Source organism: Musa acuminata, chromosome BXJ3-10 (assembly GCF_036884655.1).
Source record: "Musa acuminata AAA Group cultivar baxijiao chromosome BXJ3-10, Cavendish_Baxijiao_AAA, whole genome shotgun sequence".
NCBI lineage: Eukaryota > Viridiplantae > Streptophyta > Magnoliopsida > Zingiberales > Musaceae > Musa > Musa acuminata.
Genome location: NC_088358.1, coordinates 21,379,031 through 21,399,235, shown reverse-complemented (window position 1 = coordinate 21,399,235; position 20,205 = coordinate 21,379,031). Strand labels below are relative to the sequence as shown.

At 35.7% G+C, this 20,205-nt stretch overlaps 2 protein-coding genes and 1 long non-coding RNA gene across 3 annotated transcripts; all 3 read right to left on the bottom strand.

Moving 5' to 3' along the window:
• Positions 1–2,248: 2,248 nt before the first annotated feature.
• On the bottom strand, positions 2,249–5,914 carry LOC104000578 (putative disease resistance protein RGA4). The gene is made up of 2 exons (XM_065169707.1): positions 2,469–5,914; positions 2,249–2,382 (listed from the first exon to the last, which is right to left on the bottom strand). The coding sequence occupies exon 1, from the start codon at positions 5,714–5,716 to the stop codon at positions 2,486–2,488; it is 3,231 nt and encodes a 1,076-aa protein (XP_065025779.1). The 5' UTR covers positions 5,717–5,914; the 3' UTR covers positions 2,249–2,382; positions 2,469–2,485.
• A 3,846-nt stretch (positions 5,915–9,760) lies between these two features.
• LOC104000583 (uncharacterized) lies at positions 9,761–14,143 on the bottom strand. The gene is made up of 2 exons (XR_010501521.1): positions 13,773–14,143; positions 9,761–10,461 (listed from the first exon to the last, which is right to left on the bottom strand). It is a non-coding gene; the product is annotated as an uncharacterized LOC104000583 (long non-coding RNA).
• Positions 14,144–17,420: 3,277 nt separating this feature from the next.
• Positions 17,421–19,168, bottom strand: LOC103972743 (putative disease resistance RPP13-like protein 1). The gene is made up of 2 exons (XM_009387086.3): positions 17,875–19,168; positions 17,421–17,775 (listed from the first exon to the last, which is right to left on the bottom strand). Exon 1 carries the CDS (start codon positions 19,166–19,168, stop codon positions 17,891–17,893), a length of 1,278 nt encoding a protein of 425 aa, XP_009385361.2. The 3' UTR covers positions 17,421–17,775; positions 17,875–17,890.
• Between the last annotated feature and the right edge of the window lie 1,037 nt (positions 19,169–20,205).

Here is a 20,205-nt window from a genome sequence, read left to right as displayed (position 1 = left end):
AACGAATTCGAAACAGAGCTTCTAAATGATAATTTCTCATAGCGATTCTTTTTTTTTTTTAATTTCTCATAGCGCTTCTATTTTAAAAAAAATTCAAAACAGAATTTTTCTAAATAATAATTTTATCCTTTCTGTTCCCTCCGCCTAGTTTAACTCATCGGCTATCGCCCTCATCATAACCTAATGGTAATGATATATGATAATAATATTCGTCCAGAATCAACTCTCACATGAGGGCTATAACGAAAGAGACAATCTTGCTTGTATGCAGTGGAGGGGACGGCTAGCGGTGGCAATGGGACGATGAAGGCGTTAACGATCCAATGAAAAAAGAGATAAAATGATTTTTTTCATAAGACTAGAAACGTTTTTTTAGAATTTTTTTTGAAGTATGAGCATTCTAAAAATATTTCAAAAAGTATAATTCTAAGAAAATTGACATTGTCCCAATAAATTCATACAATCGAAAACTATACTCTTGAAGTATAGTGTGAGTCTTGTATGACAAGTAATAATTTAAATATTTAAAATAGATGCCTCCACTATTAAAAACTATGCCCCCACTATCAACTATTTAAAATAGGTGGTATAATTTAATTCAAATCTAACATTCACGTGATAATAAAATATAGAATAAAAATAAAATAAAAGTAGAAGATTTATATTCAATTCATTTTTGCTATCAAACAATTTTATTTTGATAACTTTTGATATTCTTAACATATCAAAAGTTATCAAAATGGATATAAATATCCTCAATTTACTATTTAATTCTAATATTTTTTTAAATCTAATTATATTATTATTATTATTGTTGTTGTTGTTCTCTTCTTAATCATTAAAGCATCTATCATTGTTGGAGACACAAAATAATTAAAAATAAATAAATAATCAAATGAGACGTTATGAAGATTGAAGAGACGATGAGAAATAATTTTTGACATTTGCTGGATCGATTTAACATGTTTGGTTAAATGCTCGGAAGATGATATTCCGGTTATTTTTGTAACAATCCAAAAGATATTAGTTTTTGGATTATCAATCTCAATAGAATATGATAATTTATTGAAAGACACTTTATTTTTATTAGATAATAAAAAAACATAGAAATAAGGGTTAGGACACTCTTAGGGTTAGGACACTCTTAGAATCATTTTTTATTAGGTAGTATGGACACTTCTTCTTTTTTTAATACCAATTTTGTCCTCATAAAACTTTAAATCAGTTTAGGTCTGTGAATTGGTTCCAAGTCCACGAACTTTCTAGTCAATGAACTGTTCCCTAAACCTTCCTTGGGCTTGTCACTTTCCCTCTCCTCCTCCTCCCCCATCTTCCGGTGGCATCCAACTTAAACTCATCAAGTTTGCATCCATCAACCTACCTACCTCCTCGTTCTACAATAAGGCCTTCGGCCATCCAAAATGGATCAATATTCTTGTAATACAGAAAGACCTTCGTAGGGAAAGAATAATAAAGAAAAATTTGTTTCAGATGAGATGGTAAATCCTCGTAGCTCGGTGGCGGTGCTCCTACCGCTCAATATCTTGAACTTAACATCTGATGGCCTCCAACCTTCGCTGCGGATTCATATTAATTTCATGTTTCCAATGGAACAGAGTTAAAAGTTTACAAGTGTTCCAAAGAGTAACTAAGACCAGCTAAATCATATTAATTTCAGGTTTCCAACGAACGAATATATATTGATCCCGAATACATTTACATGAGAAGGAAAAATATGAATGTAATAAACGAGGTCATGGAATGCATTCCATGCCATGTACTAAGAAAGAAGGTCATCCATATGTCGGTCCGAGAACGAAGTTGAGGGTTGCTGCAACCCAACACCACAATGACTAAACAGAGTGGCTTCTGAATTCATTATTGACCTGGTAGACGATGAACGAGGTGGTGTGTAACGCTTCCAATCCAGCGGATAGTACAATGTTATAATTATGTAGATTTTGATTGCAAGGGCAGAATCAAAATAAACTAGATTTCATAATTATCACATAATCTAATTCATGATAAATCAACCCATAGGATAGGATGTACAATAGATTTAACAACTCGGTAAGAATTCTCAATATTTCAATCCAAATAACATAGAAAATAATCTAAACATACAGTGATCTTAATAGATTAATTATATAATTTAATCAATAACCGATCCATCATGTTTCAACCGCACACTCAGAAAAACTTAATGATAATCTGATATAAGCAACCCACAGTCCAATAAACACCGGGATTCATATGTTAATCAAAACTTATCATAAATAAATAATAAAAAGATGAAACCATTAAATCCCGGCATCAAATACCTTTATTCGCAAAATATTATATAAAGGAAGCATAAACTGGCGCAGAGACCTTTCTTTGACCCTGCAAAGAAATCAACAAAAGAATTAAGAGAATATATACACACATATATAGCTAAGTTATCGGATAGAACCAAGAAAATGACTTACAAGGAACACCAATGCCCTTATTCTGGAGGTACATTTGTGTCATACTTATATGGATCCTTGATGTATCGCATGTATTCTTCGGAATCAGTTTGAAATTTGACATCTGGAATCCGTTGGATGATGTTCCAATGCTCGTTGCCCTCGAGACAGCTCCTTAGCAGCACTATGTTGCAGTACACTTCAAGTTTGCGGAAACTCCATTGTGCAGAATTAGGGCGCTGTTGATCAATTAAGCGGGATAACCACGGGGGAAGCTGATCCATATGTTCCGGACATGTCAGGACCAGGTGCTGCAGCTTGTCGAGATTATCCACGTACTCTAGATTGGGGCAATCCTCCACCTCCAGATACTTCATGGCAACGTTGGATATTCTGTTCAGCATCTTGTTATCTGTGACAGACAGCTTGTAACTCAAGCGGAGCTTTGTTACTTCTCTCAAGTTGTGAGCTCCCCAAATGTGCAATTCCTTCAAGTTGGTAGCGTGGGATAGGCCTTCTGGAAGAGCTCTCAGTTTGGGACAGTCTACGAGACAACATTCCTTTAGATTGGGAAACAGCTTCAGGTGTGTTCTGTGACCACCTTCCTCCACACCGCATAGTGACCATTCTTCCCAGTTGGGCATGTCGTTGATCTCCAAATACTCAAGTTTGGGAAATGCACAAGTTCCCGGGAAACTGTGGCCGAGAAACTCAGGCCCAATGGTCATGACCGCTTTGGCTCCTATGATCTTAAGATATTTCAGCAGGGGCAGCATGCCCAGAGGAGGGAGCTCTGCGCATGATGGGAACACCGAAAGATACAAGTATTGCAGGTTAGGGAGTGATTCGCCCAGGGAGGACGACATCATCCAGTTTGGGAATTGTCGACCCGGGAATCGTACGATGACAAGAGTTCGTAAGCTTGAAGGAGGAGAGAGTTCATTACATATCTTCTCGGCTCCCATCTGGATTTGCTCCTCTTTTCTCCATGTTGTTGCTCTTCTATCCTCACCACTATCGGTGGCATCTCCATCTTCCCCATCTTCTGGTGGCATCCAACTTAAAATTAGTTCCCTAAGAGAACGTTTCTCCGCTAGTGCCGACGCTGCCGTCACTGCCCTCTCTAGCCTGTATATACTCAGATATCTTAGCTTGGAAAGAGGTTGCAGCTCCTCTAATCCACACCCGGTCTCGTCCACCTCGTTCGTCGGATTGTCATGACCGATCACAAATCCTTGGAGTATGTTAATATTTATCAATTTCCCGATTCCCTTCGGTACATGAGTTAGAGGAGTGTCTTCGACAACGAGACTCCTTAGATTATATAGTCTAGTGATGGTCATGGGAAGTTTGTACAAGTGTTTACATCCTGAGATATTCAAAGTTTGAAGGTTTACAAGACACCCTATTGATTCCGGTATCTCATGAATATTTGTTATATCAAGATCTAAGTATCTTAGGTGCAATAGATCTCCGATGCAATTTGGAATTCTCTCGACTGATGTGTTACAAAGATCCAATACTCGTAAATTTGGTAACCCTTCGAGTACATTATCCTCAATTGTGATGGTTGAGTGGGAGTCTCTGATCACTAAAGTTCTCAAACATTTCTTTTCTATGATGTGATCCGACAGTACTAATTTTATTCCCATGTTAAATATCAACAACCGACGAATCTTCGCGTTGGCTTTTATATCTAATCTTTGACCAACTGTAATCGAAAATCCTTCGTCTTTCATCAAGTATGTAGCGAGCGCTCGTAAATGGTCATGGATACAAAACATGATCCTGTTTATATACGATGGATCCACTTGTAGAAGATTCCTCGAAACTAGTTCCCAATAGTACTCCTCAGCTACATCTTCCATCAACCTACCTTCTGCTTCTACGATAAGGCCTTCTGCTATCCAAAACCGAATAATATCATTGTAATGAAAAACCTTCCAGGTGAAGAACGAGCAATAAAGAAAGCATTGTTTCAGATGAGATGGTAGATCCTCGTAGCTCAAGTGCAAAGCCCTTGGAACTTCTTCGTCGATCTGACGGTTCGTACTCCATGCGTCATTCTCGAGGACTTGTTCCCACTCCGCTGTGCTTCTGTCCTTGGAAATTAGAACCCCTGCAATAGCTTTGATAGCAAGAGGAAGTCCATCACATTTTCTAACAATTTTCCTACCTACTTCCTCCAACCTACGCATGTCATCCTCCTCCCCAGCTTCGAATACCGTCTTCCCAAGCAACAGCCACCCGCTGTTATCATCCATTTTCTCAGCTTGGTGCATATAGCTGGCTTTCATACCACTTAACACTGTTTCGATTCGAGTGGTAACTAAGATCGTGCTGCTACCTGCTCCCTTACTTAGTGGTTTCCTCAGGAAATCAGTCCATACATTTGGACTCCACACGTCGTCCAACACGAGAAATAATTTTTTAGTAAGGAGCGAGGCAAGTTTGGGTTCCAATTCTGCTCTGCTTTCTCCCTCAAAAGATTCTGCTTTGGTTTCATCTCCTGCACACCGAATTAACTCTCTGAGTAACTTGATCTCCGTATAATCCTTTGAGATATACAACCACGTTTGGATAGGAAAGTTTGCTTTGATCCTTCCATCATTATATATTTTACTTGCCAGAGTAGTTTTCCCGATTCCACCCATTCCAACAATCCCAAAAACACGACACTTTTGTTCGGTGTTCTCCAACATGCGATTGATTAGATCGTCGGCAGCTTCTTCGATTTGTTCCCCCACAATGTCCTCCTCAACTTCCAAGGGAGACGTCTCACGTGGTGGAGGTGGTTTTTTAGGGTGGAGTTGTTGGCTTGCGGGCTGTAGATTTCCAAGGATGGAGTTATCTGCCGCTATTCGTTTCAGCCTATCATTGATTGCTTCGATTTGGCCTGCGATCTCATGGCGGTATTTGGTACACCGAAAGCAGGAAGAGACGAAGCTGAAAGGAAGGCTTACCACCCCTGAGGCTGATGCCGACGCCCGAACCTCCAAGGGCTTTCCCCCTTCCATCACGCACAGATCGATGACGTCGTCGGCGTCGTACATGACTTCCTTCAGCTTCCTCACCCAGAGCTCCATGACGGGATCCCCGCTGCGGCTCTTCTGCTCGGCATCCTGGAGGAAACATCTGATCGTCTCCAGCGTCTCCTGCAGCGCCTTGATCTCCTTCTTCACGCCCAGCACTTTGCATATCTCTCCCTCCACGAAAGCTGCCACATCGTTGACGTATCTCGAAACGAAAGTATCCAGAACCATTGCCATCTCTCGAGGACGAACAGGGAAAAGGCCTCGGCACTCTCGGGAAGAAGACTCGATGCCCCAAGTGGTGGTTCCTCGAGCACACTTACGTATGATGCTTAATGCCTACACCGATCGAATTTTCATCAAAAGAATAAATTGCATTGAGGAGCATGACCGATCGATACAACACCATTAGCATGCATCCCTTCGTTCACAATAAATAGCAACTAGCTGGCTGAGGTGTTGACTCGCCGGAGCCAATAATTCATGGCGTCATCGATGAGCATCGAGGAGGGCGCTGTGAAAGAATTTTCTTTTTTAATAAAAATAATAATAATATGACGTTGTTAAGTTACCAGCTTACGGTTGACTTTATAATAATAATAATAATAATAATAATAATAATAATAATAATAATAATAATAATAATAAAACAATGCCTTGGGGAGATTAGGATATCAAGATTGGATTTTTTGGATATTCATAAACTTAATCTTGATTTCTTAGGGAGATTAGGATATAAAGTATAGAAATTAATAAATGAACTCGTTTCAAGAATAATCGACTTTCACTCACAGGAATCATAAGCATGATTTATTCGGTTTTAGAGTTATTCAAAAATTAACTTTTTTTTATTCAGTGAAAATGTTTTATTTGTAATTTAAATATCACAAATGAGATCATGGTTGATATCAATTCTATATCTTTCTTTAACCTCTCCATAGATTAGAAAAAGGGTACAAATGATTATGCAGTTGCAACGCATTGTCACATGGAATAAAATAATCTTTTTCGCATTTTGAAGTTGGATAATATTAGATTATTGGATCACTCAATTCAACTCAATTTAGTTAGATTTTTATTTAATTATAATTATATTTGTGAAATTTCAACAAACTAAAATATCATGATATTCAAATATGTTGTCGCATTGAACAAATCTCACCTATAAGTATTTATTTTATAGATCAAAACCTTTGCATATTCCTTTAAAAGTTCAAAATCCATTTCAAACTCTAATTCATGTTGTTATACTTTGAAACTCAGATATATTATATTTTCATATAATTATTTAACTTAAAACAAACTAAAGCTAATCATGATTAAAAATGGTTTACTTGGTTTTTTACAATGCGATTATCACATACGAACATACGTTATATTGAAAATTGTAATGACAAATATGTCATTTTCAAATTACGCAAGTATAAAATATAAAAAACCAATTAAAAATTATACAAGTGCACCGCTCGATATTATACGTAATAATTTTACGATATGACAAATAGTTAATTTGTTTAACTTGTATATATATAATTAATTAATTAATTCCACATGATTGCTGGTAGCTATTAGCTACAAGCGACACACTGCTAAAATCAAATAGCATACATCTAGAAGGCATTGACTTTTCTTCGACATGACATCTCACTGAAATTGACAAGAGTGATTTTTTAAAAAGTAATTTATCAAGAGAAGTCATTACTAATTGATATTTATCGGACGGTGGTTTTTTATTGAAAAATTAGGGAGGGATATTTTTTTTTTTTATAAATATCAATTTTATCTTCCTTTACAAATTATTATTATTATTATTTTAAACTTTTTCACTGAGCTAATTCGAATTAGTTAACCGATTCAACAAATCGATTTGGGTCAGTGAATTCGTCAACCCTATCTCGATCTCCTTCATCTTTGTCTCTTCTTATTTTCGTTTCTTCTTACTTCTCTTCTTTTTCTCAATTTCTAAGTATTATGATAGTTAATTATACTATCATATTGACATATTACTATACTTAATTAATCATTCTCTTCTCCTCTTCCCATCTCCCCTCTTCCTCACCATCCAACTATGGTGGAGGGGGCAACGACTTGGGAGATAATCATTCCATTTTACTATACTTAATTAACTATTATAATAGACCTAACATCATGTTATTAGAACATGTTATTACAATAGATCTAACTAGTATAACATCATGTTATAATTTTATCTGAGTATGCAGCACAATCATAGTAATAGATAATATTTTATCTTGTAAAAGTCAACTGACAACCACAGTGATATAACATAATGTTAGCTTGCAATGGACGTTCACAATAATATAATAGTTTACTTTGCCTTATGGATGACAGCCAAAATAATAAATTTTATTAGTCTATAAAATGCAAAAAAATTATGCAATATGTAATATTATGGAATATCTATATTTGCAATTAAAGTACTTTCAGAAAATACTATATGATTCTCTTATTAGTTATATTAATTATACAAAATTTACAATACTTAATACTCAAGTACACACAACTTCCTATACAATACTTAATGAAGGGTAATCTTATATAAGTTTATCATAGCATCATATTATCAAAATATTATAAACTAATTAATCATCACTCTTTTCAATGTGCAACGCCTACATGGAGTAATTAATTATTTGTTCGAATAGGGTACATTACAAATATAGAAATTCTTATATCAGGATAGTTGAATTGGGTATAAGTAATACTTTAGTTGTGAAGGCCATATCAGGTGTGTCTATTGTTTCTTTTGGTCAGAGCACATTAGTATAAGGAGATATTTTGTCATTAACATCACATCAAACATTTTATATATTAGAATGCATTAAGCATAAGGATTTACTTTAACTACAAAGGCCACGTTGAACACATCAAATAGTTTTGATCAGGGTTCATCGAGCAAAGAATATATTTTGCCCACAAAAGCTATATATGTTGAGCACTTTGTTCGGTCAAGACTCGAGTGTAAAACGATGCTTTGTTAGCGAAGGACACATTGTTAGCGAAGAACACATTAGATTCTTTAGAAGATTACATTAATAAAAAAGATTCTCTTAATTATCAATCCTCTATTATTGTCTATAAAAAGATAAAAAATCTTATTGATAAATAACCGGTCATTGAGTTTGATATTGCCTGATCCACTTTTCTAAATCTTTGATGCTTATTGCAAAACTTGTACAATGGGCATATTCGACTAAGATCTCAGTAACATTCAATTTAAAAAAATACCTCAGATGATATCATAGATACATCAGATCCAAGTGAGAACTCAAAGAGTCATTCATATAACTTGATGGTACTCCAAGAATCCTTTATTTATAGTAGTCGTCCTGTCTTCGCTGTATGTAGTTAGAGGAAATATTTTCTCTCATCATTCTTTTGTCTTTTTTTTTTTTTTTGGATAACTTGGCTTTGCCTGTTGAGTCTCCAATTGGCCAATCATATTTGTTTACTAATACTCTCATCGGGTACAATATATATTGTAAATCCCAACACAAACAGTTGGTGCATAGTTTCAATGGACTCCACCAATCTATCAAATTTAGTACATGCATATACCTACAGAACATAAAACTTGCCCTGAATTATATTGGTATATATGTGAACACCTATTAGGATACTAAAGGCATTAAGAGCCATTGTTTTCGAATGTACTAACAAATTTAGAACAATTATTTGTTGAAGTGTGCTAACAAATTTCATTTTTCAAACCGTGTAGGGATTAAATGAAAAAGAAAAAAAACCATCGTAAATTTTGGAGTTAAATTGTGGAACACAAACCACAAGATGTTATATGATGCGACAAATAGTTTGTTTGGCGTCTTATTAGTCGAAGCCGCCATCCGTGAATGTGAGAACTTCTATATATATAATCCAACATGGTTTCCGGTAGCTATTAGCTAACGTTCTACATGGTACTAAAATCAAGTAGCATTATCTATTTAATTCACAACGACAAGCAATACTATTGCGTGCAAGAAACATGGTTCTAAAATTTAATGGCAGACGTCTAATGCACACAGTCACATCCTCTTGTTGACTATTCTTGGAATGATTCTTCACCCATCTGTGATTTAAGTAGAACCCGTGGGTATAGTCAACATGTATTTATTATCTTGAACCACCTAATCTACATAATATGCCTTCAATTATTGCTCAATTACGTACGTATGAAAGTGACCTCAAAGACGGACATCAGATTAGATCATTCATCAGAAAATTTAACATCATTAAGCAAGACTCAGATATTTAAAAAGACAATAAAAAACCAGTGCAATATATCATCCAATTAAAATATCAGCAAGCATTGACATTTCGACAGAACGCCAACGTCTGCAGGATGCAATAGCTGATGTGAACTACGAATTTTTAGACTGTACGAGACTCCCAATAGTAAGTGATGCTTAGGAAACAGTAAATTTTTTTTTTTTAATATCTTTCTACATAGAAGTAGATAAATATTATTTTTATTTTATTTATAAATATTTATTATATTTTATTCATCAAATCATAAGTAGAAAATTAAATATAGTGATGTTAACTTCAAGAATAATCCAAGTGGTTCTACCTAGCGATAGATGAAGATCCGCTCTCCACTAGAATCCGATTTAGTGCTAGAGGAATGTTATTATAAAAATAAAAAAAATTCAGCAACATTGAGTAAGAACTCCAAAAGTTAACTCAAAATGTATACACGATCAAAATTCAATCATCATATTGACATATATTAAATATCCGAAGAAGTACTCCCCCAACAGCGGATGGAGAGGCTTTATCATACGAGATGAGTTTGTATTCTTCCAATAGGGGATGAAGGCAAACTCATATCGCACTCCCAACAGTGGATGGAGTGTTGTCCCTCACCCGCCAAAGTAGGGACATGTTCCTCTCAACAACGGATGGAGCAACCGTCCAACCGCCACGTCTGACGGCCTGCTAATCCCCAAAGGGAATCACCCTACCTGCTCTCGGTAGGAAAATAACATAATCTTACACTAGTTATGTCCCTATCGAAATGAAATAACACATTTAAAATATCTCTTTCAAATATCATCAATATCGAATAATACAAATTAACCATCGATTGACTTGAACTCTAGTTCAATCGATTCTATTGAACTCAATTTACTATAATATAACTGAACCGAACTCTAATCCTCATTTAACTGGTTTGGAACCATCCTAGATTAGTATAATTTGGACTAGATTATGTTTAGTTTAGGTTAAATTGACTTGAATAGGTCAATCAATTCGGAATCACCCTAAATCGATCTAGATTAATCAAGCCTAGTTTAGTTTAATCAATATTTGGGCTCAGATCCAATAATAAGATTGGGCCAGCTCATCTATTGGTCATGTGCATTACACATGACTGGGAATATATCACACAAAGCTAGCCCAGCCTTGGCCCATGGATTAGTCATGTGCGTCGCATGTGATTGCCCATGATGGTTAGATTGGGTTAGCCTACGGGCCAAAGCCTGACCCATGGGTTGGGCTTAGCCTATGGGCTAAGCCTGATCTACTAACTGGGCTGACCAATGGGCTGTGACTTGACCTATAGGTTGGATTTGACGTGTAATCAATTTTAATCCAATTCATATCCAATTTCATACAACAACATATATTCACTAACAATTATATAAACAAAAACATAATAACTTATTAAAAGATAGAATAAGATATAAGCTTTAATATGAGGAAATAATCTTCTAAATTCAAATAGAAATTATACTTTATAATTTCAACATATTCTAGTCAAATAAATTTTAAATAATTCAGAATAGCACATTTTAAATATCAGATCAAAGAATATCAAAAATATTTAGATAATATATTTTAATCTAACAAAAATTTTAATCGAGATAAGATTAAAGATAAGTTGTAATGTCATGAAATATCATATATTTAATACATAAAACATGTACATTTTTAACATTTTAGATCTAAAAATAAAAACCTTAAGTAGGGGTCAAAGAACATTATAATAAAAAACTTCAACTAATATATTTTAGTACAACAATAAAAATTTTGACATTTAAAGAATTGACAATTATTTTCAAACTACAAAACTTATAATATTTAAAGAATCAAAATAAAAACTAAAACTTTTATTTTCAAGAAAGGTAAAGAAACTTACCTCTCATCACCATGGTGTAACTCATCGTTCCTCCCATTATTGGGCTCGGTTAAGTGAGGAAAGAAGGAGAGAAATCCCTCCTCTTAAAGAGGAGGAGGTGAGCTTCCATTAAAGAAAATTTATTTTTATTTTCTTATTTATTTAATATAAATTATTTCTATTTAATATACTAATGAATATTATATCACCCTATTTGAAATGCTTAATAGTTATTTCGTAATTCATAATAACAAACAAGTAAATAGATTAAGATTTCCTAAATTACAATGGCAAGTAAGGAAAAAAAATTAATTTCTAACTTAATTATTTGATTTTATTATATTTATCCCATCCTATAGAAAATTTAGTCCCCAAATTTAGCTCACCTTAATATAATAGATGAGGATATTACTCTCACATATCTTTTTCTCTTTCCCACATTACCTCTATTACCAACAAATCTTTACCAAAGATATAAGTTTATTCCTTAGAATATGTTCTTTCCTTTCCAAGATCTGGGTTGGTTGTTCTCCAAAAATGACATCATCTCTTAGTTGTAGAGGTTGGTAAGATATGACATATGTTGGATGCCTAATATATCTTCGAAGCATAGACACATGGAATACATCATAGATGCTAGCCAAAGTCGAGGACAATGCCAATTTGTACGTCACAAGCCTGACTTTTTGTAAGATCTCAAATAGACCAATGAATTTTGAGGCTAACTTCCCCTTTGACCAAATCTTATAACTCCCTTTGTTGGCGACACTTTTAAAAAGACATGCTTACCAACTTCGAACTCTAGATCTCTTTGCCTTCGATCTGCATAACTTTTTTGACAACTTTGAGCTATTAATAATCTTTGGCATATAATTTGAACATTATCAGTATCTTTTTGAATTAATTGAGGTCCCAAAAACTTCCGTTCTCCTATCTCATCTCAATATATATGTGATCTGTACTTTCTTTCATAAAGAGCTTCATCTCAATATATATGTGATCTGCACTTTCTTTCATAAAGAGCTTCAAATGGAGTCATTTTTATGCTAGAGTGATAACTATTATTATAAGAAAACTCAATTAGGTGCAAGTGCATATCATAACTCCCACCAAAGTCCAAAGAATATGCTCTTAAGAGATCTTCAAGAGTTTATATTATCCTTTCTGACTATTAGTTTGGGGGTGAAAAGCTATACTAAATTTTAACTACATGTGCAAAGATTTTTGTAGACTTCCCAAAAACTTAAAAGTAAATCTTAGATCTCTATCTGAGATAATGCTAATTAACACCCGAATAATTTCCTTAATATATAATATTGCTAGTTTATCCAATGAATACTTCTTGTTAACAGGGAGAAATGAGCAGATTTAGTAAATCTGTCTACTATTATTCAAATTCTATCATATTCTTTTGTAGTCTTGGGTAATCCTGTCACAAACTCCATAATGACTTGCTCTCACATCCATTCATAAATTTAAATTCTTTACAATTTTTCTATCGGTATTCAATGTTCTACCTTCACCTACAGATATTTAGAAATAAAATTTACTATATCTCTCTTCGTACCATGCCATTACTAATTTTAGGGTAAATTTCGATACATCTTCGTAGTCCAATTTTTAGTAAGGAGTGAGGCTAAGTTTGGGTTCCATTTCTGCTCTGCTGTCTTCCTCAAAAGATTCTGCTTTGGTTTCATCTCCTGCACACCGAATTAACATTCTGAGTAACTTCGTCTCCGAATAATTCTTAGAGATATACAACCATTTCTGAATGGGAAAATTGACTCTGATCCTTTCATCATTGTGTATTTTACGTGCCAGAGTGGACTTCCCGATTCCGCCCATTCCAACAATCCCAAAAATACGACATTTTTGTTTGGTGTCCTCTAGCATGGCATTGATTAGAGTATCAGCATCTACTTCGATTTGTCCCCCGACGATGTCCCCCTCGACTTCCAAGGGAGACGTCTCAAGTACAGTTGGTTTTTTGGGTTGGGGTTGGTGACTACCAGAAGACTGTAGATTACTAAGGATGGAGGTATGCTCAGCTATTTGTTTCAGTCTACCATTAATGGATTCGATTTCACCCGCAATCTCATGGCGGTGTTTGGTACACCGAAAGCAAGAAGAAACAAAGCTGAAAGCGAAGCTTACCCCCGAAGCCGATGCTGATCCCCCAGCCTCCAACAGTTTGCCACCGTCCATCATGCACAGATCGATGTTGTCGTCGGCATCGTACATGATGTCTTTCAGCTTCCTCACCCAGGCCTCGATGCCGGGATCCCCACGGCTTTTCCGCTCTGCACTTTCGAGGTAACATTTGATCGTCTCCAGCTTCTCCTGTAGCGTCTTGATCTCCTTCTTCACGCCCACCACTTTGCATATCTCTCCCTCAAGAAAGCCTGTCACTTGTTCAATGCATCTTGAAACAAATGAATCCAGGACCATTGCCATCTCTCAAACAAGGGAAATATCTCCGCACTCTCGGAAACAAGACTCGATGTTTCGCACGGGGAAGTAGTGGTTCCTTGAACACACACGCACATACATATATAGAGTATACAATACCATTAGCATGCATCATAATAAATAGCAATTAGCTGGCTGAGATGTTGACTCACCAGAGCCAATAATTCACGGCGTCATCGATGAGCATTGAAGAGGGCGATGTGAAAGAATTTTCTTCTTTTATAAAAATCATAATAAGATGACTTAATGTTCACAGTAATTGATTGATAATAAAAAAAATTCTCCTCATAATCGTTCCGAAAATAAAAATAAAACAATGCCTTCAGGTATATTACGAAAAGCTTGCTCCGAGTCCCGATCAAGATAGGATTATTTTGGATATTCATAAACTTAATCTTGATTTCTTAGGGAGATTAGGATATGAAGTATAGAAAATAATTAATGAGCTTTTTTCAAGAATAATAGACTTTCACTCACAGGAATCATAAGCATGATTCATCTGGATGAGTGTAGATAAATTTGATGGAGGAGCCTTGCTCCTAAACCCATTTTGTGGACAGGTGTCATATGCCTTGTGACAAAGAGACCATACAAGGATCATTCAACATTGTTGCATAAGACTGCTAGCATTAGATGTGCTTCATGTCCCAATACTGGTAAACCATATTCATATGACTTCTTAATTCCCTAATATCGTTCAAAGTAAAAAAATTTTAATTAAAAATTTTATGCATCAAATATGGTGAACCTTCTATTTTTCACAAATATGATGATCGTCATATTTTTCAACAAAACGATGTTCATACGAATTTTCTTATACCATAATATTTTGACAAGTAAAAAAAAAAACGATGCTTCACAAATCATGTGAAACTTAAACTTTAGCAAATTTTATGACAATCATTTTTTATTTTGAACAAAACAATGTTCATATTACCTATCTTATACAACAATGTTGTGCTAAATTGAAATTGTTTGATTTTTAAATGATACGTCTAAATTTTTACTGACAGTACAATGACATATATACTTATATTCTCAACGCTCCTCCAAGCAGCCAATGGCTCAACCTAGCAAATGAATGTTGATCAGGGATATATATATATATATATATATATATATATATATATATATATATATATATATATATATATATATATATATATATATATATATATATATATATATAATACAAACAACAAATAACTCTTCATCGTAAGACCCACATGAAAGATAAAACTAAACAACCACCTTTTAATGTAACTTTGAAATATTTGGAATCAAGTTATTGAATATGTCACTTTGATAGTTCCGTAAGATTATGAAATACAAACAACATTGTCTTAAGTCCCACATGAAATATAAAGCTAAACAACCACCTTTTATTGTAACGTTGAAAAACTTGGAATCAAGTTATTGAATGTCTCACTTTCATAGTTTTGTAAGATTATGAATTTGAATCTTAGTTTCATCCTTTATTTTTAAAAAAAAAAAATAAATACAGACAACAAATTAAGTCTTCATCTTAAGCCCCACATGATAGTTGATGTTAGACTTATCCTAACCAATAATCATAGTCATAGATCGATATGGATTGATGAGTCTAATACACTCGTGACATAAAATAATTTTAAAAAAAAATCACAAAGATAAAACGAAACTATCCTTTGATGTAACTTTGAAAAACTTAGAATTAAGTTATTAAATATATCACTTTAATAGTTTACTATAAGATTATGAATTTGATTTCTAGCTTCATCATTTATTTTTAAAAAAATATTAAATATAAATAATAAATAATTTCCAGATGATATTGGTATTAGCTTTTATATGTGAATGATTCGACATGAGCAGATGTTATCGTTCATCCGAATCAATAATTCATAGCCATGGTCCAATACACCTGCGTTATTTTCATCATTTATATTTTAAAAAATTATATATATTAAATATAAATAATAAATAAATCTTCGTCTCGAGGCCCACATGAGAGATGATGTGAGTGTCAGCTTCTATATATGAATGATTCAACATGGTTTTATGAAAGGTTTGACGACGAGAAACGAACCACTACAAGTCGAGTAACATCTATCTAATTGACACTCACTAGCAACTATCGGCACCCTTTTGTTGACTAATCTTGCACAGGCCATCGCATGACCAAGTCTCGGCAACAGAGCTCCCTGAACACGCTGGTTGAGTTTGAAAAATCTACTAGGGAGTCGAGTAACATCTATCTAATTAACACTCACTAGCAACTATCACGGCATCCTTTTGTTAACTATTCTTGCACAGGCCATCGCATGACCAAGTCTCCCTGAACAAGCTAGCTGAGTTAGAAAAATCTACCAGGGAGTCGATTCAAAGACTTTGTGAAACAACTATGTATAACCAGCGGCTCAGCGCGGGGGTTGGAGGAATCGCATGACGAAATATTGGAAACAGCTAGCGAAACTTGACATCCTGCCGATGAATCCACAGAATATGGGAGAGGATTACAAGATTGTGCTGCTGAAGGATATAGCATGCGTCTCCTATGGCACTACTAAGTTTATTGAGTGTAGGTTATCGAACATCCATATGAACTATAACCCCGCAATCAACAGTTATGTTGATTAAAATAAGATTTTTTAAAGAAAATATTCATTTTTTTCTGTGATTTCTGTGATTCTGGTTTCGGTTTTCCTTTTTTCCTTCTAATATACCATAATGACCTTTTAGATCACCTTTACACAACTGAGGAGAAGGAAGTGAGACCAAAACCTGCGTGTCAGCCGCTATTAAAAGAAAATTAATAATACCAACCCAATAAATAGAGTGTTGTTACACAATGGACACAAACTCGTACAAGGAGTACTCAGTCTCTCGAACCTGTCAACAACAGTCGTAAGAGGCGACGATGCAAAGCTTCCAATAAAAATATTATTCTGATCAAATATAACAAGGAACAATCTGAACACACATCAAACTAGAGGTCATGCAACATCCAACGTAGCTCCATCTTCTGTATACACACGGGCTCTCTCGCACCGTACTGCTAAAGTCTTCATGCAAGCAAATAACTCCCCATATATGACCGGGAGGCTCCACAAAGATGAAAGAACAGAAAGTGAAGAATGCTGTGAAGTTGTAGCCACAATGACCAATTAGATGTCTTTTGGATTCCTTTTTTGCCTCGAAGAGGATGCAGCCGCCTTCACGTTGAAGGAGAACCTAGCTTTGGATTCAGCCCTTTATGACCTGCCAAAGGAAGCATTTGAAGAAGAGAAACATCGAGAACTTTATGTAGTAATAAAACCTAAAAATATAAGCAGCTAAAAGCAACCAACAAGAGAAAAGGGAAGAGTAATGTACTTGCGATGAGGCACGAAAATTTGTCAGTAGATTCTTGTCAATCATTTCCCTGTGCCATCTCCGTATATGGATCAGTGACAACATCTTCATGCTGAGCTACTGCCTATGGACAACGCCTTCATACTATTTACATGACCGCATCATTTGTTCTAAATTCTTTGGGAAAGATAAATTATTGCGTAGGTGCAAATACACAAGTAAGTTACGTAGAAGGAAACAAACAAGCATACAGTCTTGATAGTAGGACGACATCATCGAATCCCTGCTCCAAATAGCTTCTTTATTCTCAAAATATCTATAAGTAGAATAACCAGGCAGAGGCCTTTTATTGATCCTGTACCAACGGAGAAAGTCAACGTACATGAAAACAAATACACATATATGTATATACAGTCATGGGATAGATAGAAAAGAAAATGGAAAATGAACTTACCGGAACGACGAATTCATCATACTTTTGCATCGTACATGCGTGGATGCTTGCTGTATCGAATATAACTTTTCCTGGAATAGGTTTGAATTATGACATCTGGAATCTGTTGAATGATATGCCAATTCTCGTTGCCCTCGAGACAACTCTTCAGCAGCACGGTGTTGCATTGCAGTTCCAGTTTTCTGAAGCTCCACTGAGCAGAAGGAATGCTTTGGCGCTGCTGAATTAGGGTTGACAGCCACTGCGGAAGTTGCTTCATTTGTCGTGGACATATCAGGACCAGCTGTTGCAACCTGTCGAGATTCTCCACGTACTCCAGATTCGGACAATCTTCCACCTTCAGATACTTCATGGAAAGGTTGGATAATCTATTCAGCATCGTGTTATCTTTGACCTCGAGCTTGTAATTCAAGCGGAGGTTTGTGATTTCTCTCAAGTCTTGAGTACTATCAAGATACAATTCCTTCAACTTGGTAGCATGGGATAGGCCTTCTGGAAGAGCTCTCAGTTTCGGACAGTCTATCATCTTGCATATCTTCAGATTAGGAAAGAGCTTGAGGTGCGGTCCCTGACCTTTTTCTTCCATCCCGCATACTGACCATTCTTCCCAGTTGGGCATTTCGTCAAACTCCAGATGTTCAAGTTTTGGAAATGCGGAAGCTCCAGGGAACTTGCGGCCCAGAAACTCAGGCCCAATGGTTTTGATGGCTTCACCGCCGGTGATGTCACGATGTTTTAGAAGGGGCAACATGCCTAGAGGAGGCAGTTCCGTGCATGATTTGAGGTACCAAAACCTCAAAAATGCCAGATTAGGGAAGGATTTGTCTAGTGAGGTTGACATCAACCAGCATGGGAGTTGCCGACCGGGGAATCGTCGAATGGTAAGATCTTGCTGGCTGGATGGGGGAGAGAGTTCATCGCATAACTTCTCAACTGCCTGGAACTGCTGCTCAGTCCATGTGACTCCATGGCCCTCATCCTCATCTCCGTTGTCCTCTTCATTTCCTTCCTCATCATCATCATCGTAGTTTCTGCCATCTCCATCACCCTCACCATCGTCCCCCTCATCATCGCCATCTTCTTCTGGAGATATCCAATATAAAGTCAACTCCTTGAGAAGAATTTTATCCACGAATACTGAGACTCTCGTTACTGCCCTCTCTAGCCGGTATATTCTCAGACATCTAAGCTTGGAAAGAGCTCGTAGCTCCTCCAAGTCACACCCCTCCTCGTACAACTCGTTCGTTGGGTCGCTATGACCGATCACAAATCCTTCAAGATGATTAAGATTCATCAGTTTTCCGATTCCCTTAGGTACATGATGTTGGAGATGGAGTAACAAGAAAGAAACAGAATACTACGATACGAGTAAAAAGAATCCTTTTGACTCAAGAAAACTGATGTAGTATTAAAAACAGAAGGAACACTTACAAGATACCAAATGCACACAGACTCTTTATCTTCCTCTCCTCAATCTCAATGTCTTGCTAGATGAACTAAGGTCCTATTTATAGGACCTAATGACAACTACCCTATAACTACTAGATCATAAGGTAGTTATTGAAACTACTAGATCATGATCAAGTGGTTTATTGAAATCATCATGTAACCACTAGATCATGATAACAATCTAGATAGATAACTAGAATCAAATCTCAACACTCCCCCTTGATTCATAGTTGCATACACCAATTTGCGACATAAAATAAATATGCTTTCGAAATGAAAGTGATTTGGTGAAGATATCCGTAACTTGTTCATCCGTTCCACAATACTTCATTGTGATAGCTCCACTTGCCTGAAGTACTCTTTCGATCGTCTAAAGCTCCTACACAATCACTATCAGTGAAACCAAATAATTTGCATTTAAATTTTGTTTTGAACATCCATTTTAACCCAGTCGCTTTCTTTTCTTTCGGTAGATCCATTAGCTCCCAAGTTTCATTCTTCTCAGTTGACTTGATTTCCTCCTTCATTGCTTTTCTCCATTCATCTTTTTTAACTGCATCCTCAAAAGTTGTCGGATCTGAAATAAACAAAGCAAATGTTGAGTTATAAATTTCTGTCAGTGATTTGAAATTTCTTGGAGGGGTTTCATTTGAGGAATCCAAATTTGAACTGCTATTGGGTGAGGTTGACGATGAATTTGTTGGAGCAGGATCTGTCACTTGATTCTACGGAGTGTCTAGTTCTGCTGGAATCTGCATTTGTGTTTCACCTTTATTGGTCTCCCAATTCCAACTTGCCCTTTCATCAAACATAACATTTCTGTTAATAATAACTTTGCCACTAACAGGGTTATATAATCGATATGCTTTAGATTGTAAAGAA